Raw genomic sequence first — 18,798 nt, 5'->3', positions numbered from 1 at the left:
AACACAAATAAACATACCTGAAGCTGTCTTATAAGAACATAAGAGAAGCCATGTTGGATCAGGCCAACGGCCCATCAAGTCCAACCCTCTGTGTCACACAGTGGCAAAAAATGTTATATACACACATACACTGTGGCTAATAGCCACTGATGGACCTGTGCTCCATATTTTTATCTAACCCCCTCTTGAAGGTGGCTATACTTGTGGCCGCCACCACCTCCTGTGGCAGTGAATTCCACATGTTAATCACCCTTTGGGTGAAGAAGGACTTCCTTTTATCCGTTTTAACCTGACTGCTCAGCAATTTCATCGAATGCCCACGAGTTCTTGTATTGTGAGAAAGGGAGAAAAGTACTTCTTTCTCTACTTTCTCCATCCCATGCATTATCTTGTAAACCTCTATCATGTCACCCCGCAGTCGACGTTTCTCCAAGCTAAAGAGTCCCAAGCGTTTCAACCTTTCTTCATAGGGAAAGTGCTCCAGCCCTTTAATCATTCTAGTTGCCCTTCTCTGCACCTTCTCTAATGCTATAATATCCTTTTTGAGGTGCGGCGACCAGAACTGCACACAGTACTCCAAATGAGACCGCACCATCGATTTATACAGGGGCATTATGATACTGGCTGATTTGTTTTCAATTCCCTTCCTAATAATTCCCAGCATGGCGTTGGCCTTTTTTATTGCAAACGCACACTGTCTTGACATTTTCAGTGAGTTATCTACCATGACCCCAAGATCTCTCTCTTGGTCAGTCTCTGCCAGTTCACACCCCATCAACTTGTATTTGTAGCTGGGATTCTTGGCCCCAATGTGCATTACTTTGCACTTGGCCACATTGAGCCGCATCTGCCACGTTGACGCCCACTCACCCAGTCTTATACTGATTCAGACCTTTGGTTCACCAAAGCCCAGGGCTTTTTTGAGCAGGACTGCACAGGAACGCAGTCCCGGCTGGCTTGGTGTCAGGGGCTGTGGCCTAATAGGCAAATCATGCTGGGCTTTTTCTACAAAAAGCCCCATGTGAAACACTGGTGACGACAGAGAACATGGCCTAATATGCAAACAAATTCCTTCTGGGCTTCTTTTACCAAAACGCCCTGCTCAGCCCTACCTACTTCACAGGGTGTCTGTTGAGGGCTTTGGAAAGGAAAGAAGAAGAAGAAGAAGAAGATATTGGATTTATATCCCGTCCTCACTCCGAAGAGTCTCAGAGTGGCTCACAATCTCCTTTCCCTTCCTCCCCCACAACAGACACCCTGTGAGGTAGATGAAGATATTGGATTTATATCCCGCCCTCCACTCCGAAGAGTCTCAGAGCGGCTCGCAATCTCCTTTACCTTCCACCCCCCTACAACAGACACCCTGTGAGGTAGATGAAGATATTGGATTTATATCCCGCCCTCCACTCCGAAGAGTCTCAGAGCGGCTCACAATCTCCTTTCCCTTCCTCCCCCACAACAGACACCCTGTGAGGTAGATGAAGATATTGGATTTATATCCCGCCCTCCACTCCGAAGAGTCTCAGAGCGGCTCACAATCTCCTTTCCCTTCCTCCCCCACAGCAGACACCCTGTGAGGTAGATGAAGATATTGGATTTCTATCCCGCCCTCCACTCCGAAGAGTCTCAGAGCGGCTCGCAATCTCCTTTACCTTCCACCCCCCTACAACAGACACCCTGTGAGGTAGATGAAGATATTGGATTTATATCCCGCCCTCCACTCCGAAGAGTCTCAGAGCGGCTCACAATCTCCTTTCCCTTCCTCCCCCACAACAGACACCCTGTGAGGTAGATGAAGATATTGGATTTATATCCCGCCCTCCACTCCGAAGAGTCTCAGAGCGGCTCACAATCTCCTTTCCCTTCCTCCCCCACAGCAGACACCCTGTGAGGTAGATGAAGATATTGGATTTCTATCCCGCCCTCCACTCCGAAGAGTCTCAGAGCGGTTCACAATCTCCTTTCCCTTCCTCCCCCACAACAGACACCCTGTGAGGTAGATGAAGATATTGGATTAATATCCCGCCCTCCACTCCGAAGAGTCTCAGAGCGGCTCACAATCTCCTTTCCCTTCCTCCCCCACAACAGACACCCTGTGAGGTGGATGAAGATATTGGATTTATATCCCGCCCTCCACTCCGAAGAGTCTCAGAGCGGCCTACAATCTCCTTTACCTTCCTCCCCCACAACAGACACCCTGTGAGGTGGGTGGGGCTGGAGAGGGCTCTCACAGAAGCTGCCCTTTCAAGGAGAGTCTCAAGGAGAGCGGCTCACAATCTCCTTTCCCTTCCTCCCCCGCAACAGACACCCTGCGAGGTGGGTGGGGCTGAGAGGGCTCTCCCAGCAGCTGCCCTTTCAAGGACAACTTCTGCCAGAGCTATGGCTGACCCAAGGCCATTCCTGCAGGTGCATGTGGAGGAGTGGGGAATCAAACCCGGTTCTCCCAGATAAGAGTCTGCACACTTAAGCACGACACCAAACTGGAGGTTGTAAGTTTCTCTGGGACTCCAAGTGAAGGACAGGCTATAAGTCCAATCTCTTCTTTTTCATCTTTGGCGGAGTAGACCACTAAAGCCAAAAGCGGTACACTACAGCTTTTGCTATCAATAACAGTATGTGATGTTCCCATTTATTGTTAGGTATGAATACCACTGTAACAAAAATCCACTGTCTCCAAAGCGCCTTGATCGATTTGCTGAAACACCATCCGTCCATACACCTTTATTTAGAACGTAGAATGGCATATCTATCAATAAAATACAAGGCTTTTTTGAGCAGGAATGCACAGGAACATGGTTCTGGCTGGCTTGGCATCAGGGGGTGTGGCCTAATATGCAAAGGAGCCCCTGCTGGGCTTTTTCTACCAAAAAAAGCCCTGCCAAAATCAGTGTTGTCTACTCATACTGGCAGCAGCTCTCCAGGGTCTCAGAGAGGTCTTTCCAGGGTCCTTTTTTTTTTTTTTGAAGAAAAAGGCCAGCAGGAACTCATCTGCATTTTAGGCCACACCCCCTGCTGCAAGCCAGCCAGAACTGCGTTCCTGTGCGTTCCTACTCCAAAAAAGCCCTGCGTCTTTCACATCACCTCCTGCCTGGTCCTTTAAACTGGAGATGCTGAGGATGGAACCTGGGACCTTCTGCATGTCGAGCAGATGTTCCACCACTGAGCCACGGCCTTTTGCCACTCAATCACATCAGGTGTAGCTTCTGCCTTTGCTAGATAAGGAAGTCTTCTTTGTTGGATGTGGTTGACCGTCTTACACTTGGCTAATTCTGGGAAGCTTCTGGGCACGCTCTCTCAGCCCCACCCACCTCACAGGGGGGGTCTGTTGTGGGGGAATAAGATACAGGAGATTGTAAGGTGCTCTAAGACTCTGATTCAGAGAGAAGGGCAGTCGTCTTCTTCTCCTCCTGCAGTCTTCTTCTTCTCCTCCTCCTTCTCCTTCTCCACCTCCTTCTTCTCCTTCATCTTTTTCTCCTCCTCCTCCTCCTTCTCCGTCTCCTCCTCCTTCTTTCTCTTTCTCCTCCTCCTCCTCCTCCTTCTCCTCCTCCTTCTTCTCCTTCATCTTCTTCTCCTCCTCCTTCTTCTCCTTCTTCTCCTCCTTCTCCGTCTCCTCCTCCTTTTTTCTCTTTCCCCTCCTCCTCCTTCTTCTCTTTCTCCTTCTTCTCCTCCTCCTTCTTCCTCCTCCTTCTCCTCCTCCTTCTCCTCCTCCTTCTTCTCCTTCTCTTCCTCCTTCTTCTCCTTCTTCTTCTCCTTCTCCGTCTCCTCCTCCTTCTTTCTTTTTCTCCTCCTCCTTCTTCTTCTCTTTCTCCTTCTTCTCCTCCTCCTTCTTTCTCTTTCTCCTCCTTCTCCTTCTTCTTCTCTTTCTCCTTCTTCTTCTCCTCCTCCTCCTCCTTCTGCAGCCTCTTCTGGTTCTTTAGGCCTGTTCAGTTTCTGTTTGCTGTGCTTCGTTGCCCAGTCCTCCTCATGAGCAGGAGGGCAGGAAGAGCTGGACAGGGTGCTCTGTTGTGCCTCAGAGCAACATGGATTATGGGTGTCGGCTCCATCCCTCCAGGCCAGCTGTTTTCAGAGCCAGTCCCGCCCCCGGTCTGCAGCTGTAGCCACCAGAGCGAGGTTCCTGTCCTCGGCCCTAAAGCCTGAGCGGCAGACAATGCCCTGCAGTGGCTCAGCCGTGATAATCCTGTCAGAATTTGCAAATCTCTCCTCAGTGTCCTCCTAATTGCTGACACGGCTTCAGGAGATAAATCATTTAGGAAGAGCATTTCCGCCTGCGCTGTTAGCGAATGTGCTGCTCTCCCTGCTGTGAGAATTGCTAAAGGGTTTCTCTCTCCTTTTTTTTTTGTCTTCAGATTGGAAGGCACAAACCTGGAAGCCCAAAATCTAGAGCAGGGGTGGCCAAACTTGCGTAATGCAAGAGCCGCATCGAATAAACGTTAGATGTTTGAGAGCCGCAAGACGTGAGCATCAGATGTTTGAGAGGGAGGAAGGAAAGTAGATTGAGGAGAAGAAGAAGGTATTGGATTTATATCCCGCCCTCCACTCTGAGTCTCAGAGTGGTGCACAATCTTCTTTACCTTCCTCCCCCACAACAGACACCTTGTGAGGTAGGAGGGGCTGAGAGAGCTCTGACAGAAGCTGCCCTTTCAAGGACGACTCTGCGAGAGCTATGGCTGACCCAAGGCCATTCCAGCAGGTGCAAGTGGAGGAGTGGGGGAATCAAACCCGGTTCTCCCAGATAAGAGCCCGCACACTTAACCACTGCACCAAACTGGCTCTCAGGAGACAGACACCCTGTGAGGTGAGTGGGGCTGAGAGAGCTCTGACAGAAGATGCCCTTTCAAGGACAACTCCTACAAGAGCTCTGGCTGACCCAAGGCCATTCCAGCAGGTGCAAGTGGAGGAGTGGGGGAATCAAACCCGGTTCTCCCTGATAAGAGTCCGCGCACTTCACCACCACACCAAACTGGCTGTCTCTAACTTTGAGAAAAGAGGAGAGGTGGAAAGAAAGTAACTTTAAATCCATTCTCCAAGCCACTAGCTGGCTTGGCTTGGAGAACTGATTTAAGGAGACAAATGCCTTTTCCAAGCCGGCTGACGGGGCAGTGGCGGCTTTGATAAAGTAAAATAAAGTAAAGTTTGAGAGCCACACACTATATGTGAAAGAGCCACGTGTGGCTCCTGAGCCGCAATTTGGCCACCCCTGGTCTAGAGGCAGATTCCAATCTGGAGAATGCCAAGAGTTCCCATGTGAAACCGTCACTGGAGATTCAATTGCTGGTAGGGTTCCCATCCCCCGGGGGGGGGGGGGCGTGGTGGTGGTCTGGAGGTCTCTCAGGATTACAGTTGAGACAGAGATCAGTTCAGCTGGAGAAAATGGCTGCTATGGAAGGTGAACTCTATTATACCCCACTGAAGTTATAGAATCATGGAGTTGGAGGGGACCTCCGGGGCCATCTAGTCCAACTCCCTGTACAATGCAGGAAACTCACAAACACCTCCCCCTAAATTCACAGGATCCTCACTGCTGTCAGATGGCCCTCGAGCCTCTGTTGAAAAACCTCCAAGGAAGGAGAGCCCACCACCTCCCGAGGAAGCCTGTTCCACTGAGAAACCGCTATAACGGTCAGGAAGTTCTTCCTAAAGTTGAGCCGGAAACTCTTTTGATTTAATTTCAACTCATTGGTTCTGGTCTGACCTTCCGGGGCCACAGAAAACAATTCCACACCCTCCTCTATAGGACAGCCCTTCAAATACTTAAAGATGGTGATCAGATCACCTCTCAGCCACCTCCTTTCCATGCTAAACATCCCAGGCTCATAGAATCATAGAGTTGGAAGGGACCTCTAGGGTCATCTAGTCCAACCCCCTGAACAATGCAGGAAACTCACAAACACATCCCCCTACATTCACAGGGTCTTCATTGCTGTCAAATGGCCATCTAGCCTCTGTTTAAAAACCTCCATGGAAGGAGAGCCCACCACCTCCTGAGGAGGAAGCCTGTTCCACTGAGGAACCGCTCTAACGGTCAGGAAGTTCTTCCTAAAGTTGAGCCGGAAACTCTTTTGATTTAATTTCATCCCGTTGGTTCTGGTCCTACCTTCCAGGGGTCACAGAAAACAATTCCACCCCATCCTCTAGATGTCAGCCCTTCAAGGACTTGAAGATGGAAATCTTCACCGTGTTGCTGTGTCCACATGGGAGAAAGTCACTTCAAAAGTATGATGGGAGTTAGGGTGTTATGATGACCATTCTAATTCAAGAAGCCTTTGGAGGTGGATGCTGAGCTGATATAATTTAATCCACCTCCCGGTGATGTGGCATATGCAAATGTGTTGTGCAGATGAGCTCCAGCACCTCTTTTTCTACAGGATTACCAGAGACCTTCTGCATGCCAAGCAGAGGCTCTCTTATAAATGAACATATGAAGCTGCCTTCTACTGAATCAGACCCTCCTGGGTCCATCAAAGTCAGTCTTGTCTACTCAGACTGGCAGTGGCTCTCCAGGGTCTCAAGCTGAGGTTTTTCACACCTATTTGCCTGGACCCTTTTCAGTTGGAGATGCCTGGGATTGAACCTGGGACCTTCTGCTTCTCAAGCAGATGCTCCACCACTGAGCCAACGTCCCTCCCCATTTCCTCTCCTGGAATTACAACTTATTTCCAGGTGATAGGGGTCAGTTCCCCTGGAGAAAATGGCTGCTTTGGGGAGGGGGCATGGATTCAGTGGCATTATCCCTTGCAAAGCTCCCTCCCCAAATCTCTAGGGTTCCCCACCCTGGAGTTGGCAACCCGATAATCTGCTAACAGCAGCGGCAGACCTGGAAACGGGACATTTCTCCTGCCGTTAGCAGGTTAGAAAATGTACAGGGAAGCGCAAAAACAGAGAACAGCTTGACAGTCTTGTACATATTAGGGAAGGAAAGAAAATTATGCCCCATTAGGATGGAAAGCCTAGAGGTTTGCCTGAGCTTCTTTCTCAAGTATTACACCAACTGAAATCACTAAAATTGGAGGGGGAGGGGGTTTTTTGGGGGGGGGGTGCTTCAGAAGAGGAGGGGTACCAGGAAAGAGCTTCAGTGGCAATTAATGGATCTTCACCGGACAGGAATGGATGCAGGTTTCCCCATCGCTCAAAGCTGGTAGAAGAAGAAGAAGAAATTGGATTTATATCCCACCCTATCCACTGAATCTCAGAGTCTCAAAGTGATTACAATCTCCTTTACCTTCCCCCCCCACAACAACAGACTCTCTTTGAGGTAGGTGGGGCTGAGAGAGTTCTCCAAGAAGCTGCCCTTTCAAAGACAACTCCTGTGAGAGCTATGGCTGACCCAAGGCCATTCCAGCAGCTGCAAGTGGAGGAGTGGGGAATCAAACCTGTTTCTCCCAGATAAGAGTCCGCACACTTAACCACTACACCAAACTGGCTCTCTCCATTTTGTCTAGGGGCTGAAATGCCATGCAGGCCTTAGAGAAAGGGAGTCGCTTTCTCCCAGATAAGACTCCATCCACTTAACCACTACACCAAACTGGCTCTCAGGAGACAGACGCCCTTTGAGGTAGGTGGGGCTGAGAGAGCTCTCCCAGAAGCTGCCCTTTCAAGAAAAGCTCTGCCAGAGCTATGGCTGACCCAAGGCCATTCCAGCAGCTGCAAGCGGAGGAGTGGGGAATCAAACCCAGTTCTCTCAGGTAAGAGTCTGCGCACGTAACCACTACACCAAACTGGCTCTCTGCTTTGAGAGGGCTTCTTTTGCACTGTGGGGGTGGGGCTGAGAGGAAGCAGGGCACGGGGAGAGCTGGAGTTTATCAGACCCCCCCCACGAGTTTGTCATCTCTGCCTGCGCTTGTCGAAGCACTCCAATCCCCCGAAGGGGCAGAAAGTACACACCAGAGAATCAACATGACTCAGGTGGTTAACGGGAACAAGTAATGAGGGTGTTTCACTAGATCATTGTTTTAGAGCTTGGATATTAAAAAGAAAATTCAAAGGGGGGGGGGGGAAGAAAAGGAAAACAAAGCTGCAGTGCCAACCCACACACCTGGCTGCTGGATGCTCTTCTCTCTTTTGACGTGACAACGGCTTCCCTTTCCTTGGAAAGTTGCATGAGGCTTTAAATCAAGACCCAACGCGCTCCTTATAGCACAGCCGATCCTGGACTTCCCTTTTCCTGCTTGCAGAGGGATCCCTACAACACTGGAATGAACCAAAAGTTCTCCAGGGCCTGTCCCACTGCACAACCCTGCCCCCACAAGGAAGAAGAAGAAGAAGAAGAAGAAGAAGAAGAAGAAGAAGAAGAAGAAGAAGAAGAAGAAGAAGAAGAAGAAGAAGAAGAAGAAGAAGAAGAAGAAGACGATTGGATTTATATCCCGCCCTTCACTCTGAACCTCAAAGTCTCAGAGTGGCTCGCAGTCTCCCTTAGCTTCCTCCCCCACAACAGACACCCTGCGAGGTAGGTGGGGGCTGAGAGCTCTCCCATAAGCTGCCCTTTCAAGGACAGCTCTGCGAGAGCTATGGCTGACCCAAGGCCGTTCCAGCAGCTGCAAGTGGAGGAGTGGGGAATCAATCCCGGTTCTCCCAGATAAGAGTCCGCACACTTCGCCACTACATCAAACTGAGATGGCTCAAAGTTTTTGGTCATTGTGTGACAAAGTATGTTGGACTGGATGGACCATTGGCCTGGTCCAACATGACTTCTCTTATGTCTGGGGCAGTGATGCTCTGTATTCTTGGTGCTTGGGGGGGGGGGGCAACAGTAGGAGGTGTTCTAGTGCTCTGGCCCCACTGGTGGACCTCCTGTTGGCACCTCGGTTTTGGCCTCTGTGTGACACAGAATGTTTCACTAGATGGGCCATTGGCCTGATCCAACATGGCTTCTCTTATGTTCTTATGCATGGGGCAGTGCTGCTCTGTATTCTTGGTGCTTGGTGGGGGGCAAGAGTGGGAGGGCTTCTGGAGTTCTGGCCCCACTGCTTGGCCACCTGATGGCACCTGGGTTTTGGCCACTGCGTGACACGGAGTATTAGACCGGACGCGTCATTGGCAACCCTGGTTATGCGTGCTTATGCTCCTGTGGAAGTTGAATTGTAGGATGAATCCCACACCGCTGCGACCAGGCCTTTTATAAAGGGGAGCTGACTCTTGGAGCCCCCCCTCCCCCGTTCTTCTTGCCAGTTCTCCCCCCACCCCTTGGAGCTGCCATGCCTCTCGTACTGAGGGGAAAGATCGCCACCTGCTGATGCACAGAGAGAATTCTGGAGTCAGCAGTCAGCCTCCTTTCCAAAACTCATCCCAGGCCCATCCTTGCGTGAGGGTTCTGCTGGAATAAAAAAGTTAAGGCAGTCCCCTGTGCAAGCAGCCAGTCTTTTCCGACTCTGGGTGACGTCGCATCACAACGTTTTCACGGGAGACTGTTTTACGGGGTGGTTTGCCATTGACTTCCCCAGTCATCTACACCTCCCCCCCCCCCCCCAAGCAAGCTGGGTACTCATTTTCTCGACCTCGGAAGGCTGGAAGCCTGAGTCAACCTGGAGCTGGCTACCTGAACCCAGCTTCCTCTCACCCCCCCCCCCCAGTGCAGAAGAAGTATGAGCCCCAAAAGAAGGTGCCCCTATCCTTCATTATTTCCTATGGAAGGAAGGCATTTAAAAAAGGTGTGCTGTCCCTTTAAATGTGATGGCCAGAACTCCCTTTGGAGTTCAGTTATGCTTGTCACACCCTTGCCCCTGGCTCCACCCCCAATGTCTCCTGGCTGCACCCCCAAAGTCCCCAGATATTTCTTGAATTGGACTTAGTTCAACCCTAGTCTTTTTTCCCCTTCTTGAAGATGGGGACAACATTCGCCCACCTCCAATCTTCCGGCACCTCTCCTGTTCTCCAGGAATTTTCAAAAATAACAGCCAGAGGCTCAAAAATTAAATCCGCAAGCTCTTTTAGAACCCTTGGATGCAATTCATCTGGCCCTGAGGACTTAGTTTCATTTAAAGAAACTAAGTATTTATGCACTACCCTTATGCTGATACTAGGTTGGAACTTCATACCCTCCTTATATGTTCTGTTTTTGCCATGTTGAGCACCGTTTCCCACAGAAGAGAAGACTGAGTAAAAGTAGGAATTGAGCAGTTCCGCCCTCTCTTCATTACCCGCTACAATTTCACTTTCTTGCCCTCGCAATGGGCCTACCATGTCCTTGCTCTTTTTCTTACTCTGAACATAAGAAAAGAACCCTTTTTTGTTGTTTTTAGCATCTTTTGCCAGCCTAAATTCACACTGAGCTTTAGCTTTCCTAACTTTTTCTCTACAAGCACTGGTGATTTGTTTATATTCATCCTTGGTTATAAGGCCCTCCTTCCAATTCCTAAAGGAGTCTTTTTTATTTCTCATGTCTTTAGAGAGCTGTTTATGGAGCCACTTCGGCTTCTTTAGGTGGGTGATGTGGGTGGGGCTGAGAGGGCTCTCACAGCAGCTGCCCTTTCAAGGACAACCTCTGCCAGAGCTCTGGTTGACCCAAGGCCATTCCAGCAGCTGCAAGTGAAGAAGTGGGGAATCAAACCCGGTTCTCCCAGATAAGAGTCCATGCATTTAACCACTACCCCAAACTGGCTCTCACAGAAGCTGCCCTTTCAAGGACAATGTGAGGGCTATGGCTGACCCAAGGCCATTGCAGCAGGTGCAAGTGGAGGAGCGGGGAATCAAACCTGGTTCTCCCAGATAAGAGTTCGCACACTTCGCCACTACACCAAACTGGCTCTCTGGAGAACAGACACCCTGTGAGGTAGGTGGGGCTGAGAGAGCTCTGACAGAAGCTGCACTTTCAAGGACAAATCTGCCAGAGCTGTGGCTGACCCAAGGCCATTCCAGCAGCTGCAAGTGGAGGAGTGGGGAATCAAACCCGGTTCTCCCAGATAAGAGTCCACACACTTAACCACTACGCCAAACTGGTTCCTTTCCTGGGAAGCAGAAGACAGGCCGTGGCAACGAGACCTCTCCCGCTACGGGGCACGGCTCCAGCCTCCATCAGGAAAGCTGCAAGAGGCAAAGTGGTGCCCGAGCTTCCTGCAGGGGAGATGGCACACCCCACTCTTGGGTTGCCTTGTGCCTTTATAATCCCATGTTGTGCACAGCTCACACCATGCCAGCCTGGGCAGGTGGCTGTTGGCACTGCCAGTTCCTAGTCCCGGAGCGCTTGTGTTGGCATTCGGTTGTGCACGCCTAGTTCTATTGCGCTGCTCTTCGGCATTGTTCAGTGTGTCTCTTCTACTGAATGTTCACGCTGTTGCTCCCACTGTCGTTTAATTTTGTACTCCTTGCTCTTTCGCAGGGGTGGCCAAACTTGATTAATGTAGAAGATGGTGATCCTATCACCTCTCAGCCACCTCCACTCCAGGCTAAACATCCCCAGCTCCTTCAACCTTTCTTTGTAGGACTTAGTCTCCAGACCCCTCACCATCTTCGTCGCCCTCCTCTGGACCCCTTCCAGCTTGTCTAGATCCTTCTTAAAATGCGGTGCCCAAAACTGAACACAAGACTCCAGGTGAGGTCTTACCAGAGCAGAGTAAAGCAATACCATCACATCACGTGATCTGGACAGTATATTTCTGTTGATACAGCCCAAAATTGCATTTGCCTTTTTAGCCACCACATCACACTCATAGAGTCACAGAATCATAGAGTTGGAAGCGACCTCCAGGGTTATCTAGTCCAAACCCCTGCACAATGCAGGAAACTCACAAACACCTCCCCCTAAATTCACAGGATCTTCCTCGCTGTCAGATCGCCATCTAGCCTTTGTTTCAAAACCTCCAAGGAAGGAGAGCCCACCACCTCCCGAGGAAGCCTGTCCCACTGAAGAAACGGTCAGGAATAATAGAATCCTAGAGTTGGAAGGGACCTCTAGGGTCATCTAGTCCAACCCCCTGCAGGAAACTCACAAACCCCTCCCCCTAAATTCACAGGATCTTCATCGCTGTCAGATGGCCATCTAGCCTCTGTGTAAAAACCCCCAAGGAAGGAGAGCCCACCACCTCCCAAGGAGGAAGCCTGTTCCACTGAGGAATCGCTCTAAACTCACAAACACCTCCCCCTAAATTCACAGGATCTTCCTCGCTGTCAGATGGCCATCCAGCCTCTGTTGAAAAACCTCCAAGGAAGGAGAGCCCACCACTTCCCGAGGAAGCCTGTTCCACTTACCCACCTTGGGATTGGGAACCCCAATTTATTCCCACCCTACAATTCCACCTATGGCTGAGAAGGGCACTTGCCCAAAAACTACTCAATCCCCGGCCTAAATGGAACTCCCACCCAGGTCTTCTGCATCAAAAAAGAGCCCAGCTCGAAAGTTTCCCCAGTGGCCCAGGTACCCAGCGAGATCCAAGTCACCCTCTTTGGAACCTGTTTCCCGGCAGTCCGGGTGATCCTCCGGTCACCTCCCCGGTGAGGTAAAGTGTTTGGATAAGCTAATCTCCCGGGCATTCAGCTCTCGGCAGGCATGCGAAACAAAACGTTTCCTTTGCCTCCAGTGGACAGGATGCCTTCTCCCCCTTTCACCTCCGCACAAAAATTCCACCACTTGGCCCGGATCCTCAGAAGCCAAGCCCGAGCATGTCCGAGAAGAGTCAACCGTGAGGAGAATGGCTGTCTGGCACGAGAAGGGCATTAGGGAAGGGCGATCTCCAGTCGCTGATCATAGAGTTGCCAGATCCAATTCAAGAAGAAGAAGACTGCAGATTTCTACCCCGCCCTTCTCTCTGAATTAGAGAGTGCCTTACAATCTCCTATATCTTTGTCCCCCACAACAGACACCCTGTGAGGTGGGTGAGGCTGAGAGAGCTCTCACAGCAGCTGCCCTTTCAAGGACAACTCCTACGAGAGCTCTGGCTGACCCAAGGCCATTCCAGCAGGTGCAAGTGGAGGAGCGGGGAATCAAACCCGGTTCTCCCAGATAGGAGTCCACGCACTTCACCACTACACCAAACTGGCTCTCCTTAGCTTAGAGGGAAGAAGAAGAAGACTGCAGATTTCTACCCCGCCCTTCTCTCTGATTCAGAGAGTGCCTTATAATCTTCTTTATCTTCCTCCTCCACAACAGACACCCCGTGAGGTGGATGGGACTGAGAGAGCTCTCACAGCAGCTGCCCTTTCAAGGACAACTCCTACGAGAGCTATGGCTGACCCGAGGCCATTCCAGCAGGTGCAACTGGAGAGTTGGGGAATCAAACCCGGTTCTCCCAGAAAAGAGTTCACGCACTTAACCACTACACTAAACTGGCTCTCTGGGGATTTCTGGGCTGGAGCCAGGAAACTTTGGTGGTGGAGCCAGGAGACGATGGGGGTGGAGCCAGGAGCAAGGGTGTGACAAGTTTAGTTGAACTCCAAAGGGAGTTCTAGCCATCACATTGAAAGGGACCTGCACGCCTTTTAAACGCCTTCCCATCCATTAGAAATAATGAAGGATAGGGGCACTATCTTTGAGGGCTCGTAGAATTGGACCCCCTGGTCCAACCCTTTTGAAACCTGGAGGGTGTTTTGAGGAGAGGCACTGGATGCTATCATGCAAATTTGGTGCCTCTATCCCCCCCCCCAAAAAACCTGGGATCCCCGGGTTTGGAGGTCCTCCCCCCACTTGAGGGTCAATGACCCAAGGCCATTCCAGCAGCTGCAAGTGGAGGAGTGGGGAATCAAACTTGGTTCTCCCAGATAAGAGTCCGCACACTTAACTGCTACACCAAGCTGGCTGTCTTGAGAGGGACCGGAGCAAAGTATAATGCCAGAGAGTCCTCTCTCCAAAGCAGCATTGAGCCCACCCTCCAAATTCGGAGATCCGTTGTAATTTCAGGAGCTCTCTAAACCAGGGGTTTCAAACTCATTTGTTATGAGGGCCGGATCTGACAGAAATGAGACCTTGAGGGGTCGGGCCATGTCGAATTGGGCTGAGCCATGTCGGGCTGCGCCATGTGTGTACCTATTTAAGATCAGGTAGCGGAGGCACAAATGTTATAAAGAACACAGATAAACCCAAATATATATATTTTAAAAACTTAAAACATTAGAACTCATTGGTCTTAAAGATGCTTTTTTTGTATTTCTCCCCTGGGATCCAGGGAACTGGGCAAAGGAAGAAGAAGAAGATAGTGGATTTATATCCCGCCCTCCACTCCGAAGAGCCTCAGAGCGGCTCACAACCTCCTTTGCCTTCCTCCCCCACAACAGACACCCTGTGAGGTAGATGAAGATACTGGATTTATATCCCGCCCTCCACTCCGAAGAGTCTCAGAGCGGCTCACAATCTCCTTTCCCTTCCTCCCCCACAACAGACACCCTGTGAGGTAGATGAAGATACTGGATTTATATCCCGCCCTCCACTCCGAAGAGTCTCAGAGCGGCTCACAATCTCCTTTCCCTTCCTCCCCCACAACAGACACCCTGTGCGGTAGATGAAGATATTGGATTTATATCCCGCCCTCCACTCCGAAGAGTCTCAGAGCGGCTCACAATCTCCTTTACTTTCCTCCCTCACAACAGTCACCCTGTGAGGTGGGTGGGGCTGGAGAGGGCTCTCACAGCAGCTGCCCTTTCAAGGACAACCTCTGCCAGAGCTATGGCTCACCCAAGGCTATGCTAGTAGATGCAAGTGGAGGAGTGGGGAATCAAACCCGGTTCTCCCAGATAAGAGTCCGCACACTTAACCACTACACCGAACCAGCTCTCTTCTCTGGCTCTTCTCTTCCCGAAGGGACTGGGGGGAGGGGGGGAGCCTCAGCCAATAGAAGGAAGAAAAGTTTGGCTCAGTAGCTCCACTGTGCAATTGAGAGAGGCTGGCCAAGCAAGTTATTCCTTCCCCCTTCCTCCCCAAGGGAGGAGCCTCAGCCAATGGAGAAAACAGAAGTTTTGCTCTGTAGCTCCTGTGTGATTGAGCAAGCCTGGCAAAGCAAGCTGTGATGCAGAAGGAAGCAAGAGAGAGGGAGAAGGAAGCAGATGACAGCCCGTCGCTCGGGGGCCTGATAGGAGCCCTCCGGGGGCCTGATTTGGCTCTCAAACTGCAAACTTTCTATTGGCTGAGGCTCCCCCTCCCCCCAGTCCCTTCGGGAAGAGAAGAGCCAGAGCTTCCTTTGCCCAGTTCCCTGGATCCCAGGGGAGAAATACAAAAAAAGCATCTTTAAGACCAATGAATGCTACCTAGAGGTTGGCAACTTAAGATGGAGAGGACTCTGAAAACGAAAGCCCAACTCTCCCCCTGGAAAAGATTCTAGCAGGATGCAGGAAGCGGAGCCCACAGCCCGGCCTTCAGAGCCCGAATAAACAGCCGTGCCAAAAGAGAACAAAAAGATTTAGAGGCTGGAGGGAAAGGAAAAGAAAGTTCTTCGACAATCGGAATGTGAGATTTGTTTCGACTTGCAGTCCTCATTCACAGGCAGCCATTCATAAGTCCCTCAGTAATTATTTTCTTAAGGAGCTAGTATTAGGATTGTGATTTTGTATTTTGTATTTTTTTTTAAAGCGAGGCTTGTGATAAATCTTCGAGTATATAATTACCGCAAGGGAGAGCACCGTAAACCCGGAACGTTCTGGCGGTAGAAATGGGGAGAGGCTGCTCCGTTGTGGGGAAGTTTTGTTCCTCCTGGTAGACTGTACTCCTCGGACCCACAGCTGGACTTGCCAACCTCCAGTGGGGGCCTGGAGATTCCCCAGAATTTATATCTCTGGGGTAGGGTTGCCAAGTCCAATTCAAGAAATATCTGGGGACTTTGGGGGTGGAGCCAGGAGACTTTGGGGGCGGAGCCCAGAGCAAGAGTGTGACAAGCATAATTGAACTCCAAGTTAGTTCTGGCCATCACATAGGATCAAGAAGTACTTGATCCTATCACCTTTCAGCTGCCTCCTCTCCAGGCTAAACATGCCCAGCTCCTTCAATCTTTCTTCATCGGACTCGGTTTCCAGACCCCTTACCATCTTCATCGCCCTCTTCTAGACCCCTTCCAGCTTGTCTCTATCCTTCTTAAAATGTGGTGCCCAAAACTGAACACAAGACTCCAGGTGAGGTCTTACCAGAGCAGAGTAAAGCAATACCATCACTTCATGTGATCTGGACACAATACTTCTGTCCAAAATTGCATTTGCTTTTTTAGCTGCCACAATCACACTGTTGACTCATGTTCAATGTATGGTCCACTAAGACCCCTAGATCCTTTTCACACATACTACTGCCAAGACAAGTCTCCCCCATCCTATAACCATGCATTGGATTTTTCCTACCTAAATGCAGAACTTGTCATTTATCCCTGCTAAAATTCATTTCATTGATTTCAATCCAGTTTCCCAGCCTGTCGAGGTCATCCCGTATCCTGTTTCTGTCTTCTACTGTATTTGCAACTCCTCCCAATTTAGGATCATCTGCAAATTTAATAAGCGTTCCCTCTATTCCCTCATCCCTTGGAAACTTCCAAGCAGGGAACAAAAGTTTCCCTAAGATTTCCCAGCCTCCCCCAGTAAGTCATGTTGAGAGGCAGGGCTTTTTATGTAGCAGGAACTCCTTTGCATATTAGGCCACATCCCCTGATGAACATATGAACATACGAAGCTGCCTTTTACTGAATCAGACCCTCCTGGGTCCATCCAAGACAGTATTGTCTACTCAGACTGGCAGTGGCTCTCCAGGATCTCAGGCTGAGGTTTTTCACACCTATTTGCCTGGACCCTTTTTAGCTGGAGATGCCGGGGATTGAACCTGGGACCTTCTGCTTACCAAGCAGATGCTCTACCCCTGAGCCACTGTCCCTCCCCTGATTGGCAGCGGCTCTCCAGGGTCTCAAGCTGAGGTTTTTCACGCCTACTTGCCTGTACCCTTTTTAGTTGGAGATTCCGGGGATTGAAACTGGGACCTTCTGCTTACCAAGCAGATGCTCTACCAATGAGCCACCGTCCCTCCCCTGATTGGCAGCGGCTCTCCAGGGTCTCAAGCTGAGATTTTTCGCGCCTATTTGCCTGGACCCTTTTGAGTTGGAGATCCCGGGGATTGAACCTGGGAGATCCCGGGGATTGAACCTGGGACCTTCTGCTTACCAAGCAGATGCTCTAACACTGAGCTATCCCCCAGCCCTCCCCCAGCCAATCCTCTTGGAGCTTACAGTAGGTCCTGTAAGAAGAGCCCTGTAAGCTCTTGGAGGATTGGCTACCTCAGGGTGGGTGTGGCCTAATTGTCAAGACCTCGAGTCAAGGAATAACACAGTCCAATATTTCAGCAGTTTATTCCGTAAGCGTCACAAGGCAGTACACCATCTTTGCTAAGACTGACGTCTTAGCCCAGTGATTCTCCTTTTAACCCCTCGCCCCAACCGTTACATTTTAATTGCAAGCGCGCCAAAGCAGAGCGGGGACCGGTGATTTGGCAGGACCCGCTCCCACCCTAGGTTGAGAGTCCAGGTGTCTAATGTATACTTCCCTAGCGTCTGACCTTGAAGAGGCCCCAAGATAAGCATGCAAGGAGATGAGCTAAGCAGGAATGCACCCAAGCACTTTGGTTATAGCAAAAAGCGTGGCGAGAGGAATACAGAGGAGATGACTCTTGACGCTAATAAGCGAAAGAGTTCCTGCTACAAAAAAAGCCCTGCTGAGTGATATACTGCCCTTGCACATGGAGGTTCCTTTCCGTCGTCAGGCACCCGAGATAGGCGGAAGGGCCCTCACAATCTGCCCGTGGGAAATCCTGACCGGCGGCTCTTGTTCCTTACCTGTCCAGGGACCGCTCTGGGAAGGCGAAGGATCCCAGGCAGATGCGGTTGACATTGTTCAGGGGGACCCTCTGCAGCTGGAGGCACTTGAGCATGATGAAGTCGTATTTGCAGATCAGCAGGGCTAAGTCTGTGATCACCACCACTCGCTCCTTCTCGTTGTTCCAGTGGTCGATCCTAGAGCAGAGCGCAGGGAAAAGTCAACGCCCTGCCGGCGTGGGAATACATAAAACTGCCACGCACTCGATTAGAGGATATTAGCCACAGTATATATATATATATATATATGTGTGTGTGTGTGTGTATACACACACACATGTATTGGCCACTGTGTGACACAGAGTGTTGGACTGGATGGGCCATTGGCCTGATCCAACATGGCTTCTCTTATGTGACACAGAGTGTTGGACTAGATGGGCCGTTGGACTGATCCAACATGGCTTCTCTTATGTTCTTATGTGACACAGAGTGTTGGACTGGAGGGGCCATTGGCCTGATCCAGCATGGCTTCTCTTATGTGACACAGAGTGTTGGACTGGAGGGGCCACTGGCCTGATCCAACATGGCTTCTCTTATGTTCTTATGTGACACAGAGTGTTGGACTGGAGGGGCCACGGGCCTGATCCAACATGGCTTCTCTTATGTTCTTATGTGACACAGAGTGTTGGACTGGGTGGGCCATTGGCCTGATCCAGCATGGCTTCTCTTATGTGACACAGAGTGTTGGACTGGAGGGGCACTGGCCTGATCCAACATGGCTTCTCTTATGTATTTATGTGACACAGAGTGTTGGACTGGAGGGGCCACTGGCCTGATCCAACATGGCTTCTCTTATGTTCTTATGTGACACAGAGTGTTGGACTGGAGGGGCCACTGGCCTGATCCAACATGGCTTCTCTTATGTTCTTATGTGACACAGAGTGTTGGACTGGGTGGGCCATCGGCCTGATCCAGCATGGCTTCTCTTATGTTCTTATGTGACACAGAGTGTTGGACTGGATGGGCCATTGGTCTGATCCAACATGGCTTCTCTTATGTTCTTATGTGACACAGAGTGTTGGACTGGGTGGGCCATTGGCCT

The 18,798-nt window shown here is 50.5% G+C and overlaps 1 protein-coding gene across 1 annotated transcript in view; it reads right to left on the bottom strand.

Moving 5' to 3' along the window:
- The window catches only part of TPRG1 (tumor protein p63 regulated 1), a 51,173-nt gene that overhangs the window by 27,884 nt on the left and 4,491 nt on the right, over positions 1–18,798 (bottom strand). The window contains exon 2 of the mRNA XM_060242753.1: positions 17,718–17,894. Within this exon, the coding sequence (XP_060098736.1) occupies positions 17,718–17,894 (177 nt within the window). The remainder of the gene's footprint in view (positions 1–17,717; positions 17,895–18,798) is intronic.

The sequence above is a fragment of the Heteronotia binoei genome, chromosome 6 (genome assembly GCF_032191835.1).
Source record: "Heteronotia binoei isolate CCM8104 ecotype False Entrance Well chromosome 6, APGP_CSIRO_Hbin_v1, whole genome shotgun sequence".
NCBI classification, from domain to species: domain Eukaryota; kingdom Metazoa; phylum Chordata; class Lepidosauria; order Squamata; family Gekkonidae; genus Heteronotia; species Heteronotia binoei.
The sequence above is the reverse complement of the archived record's forward strand: the minus strand, read 5'-3'. Positions and strand labels throughout refer to the sequence as shown.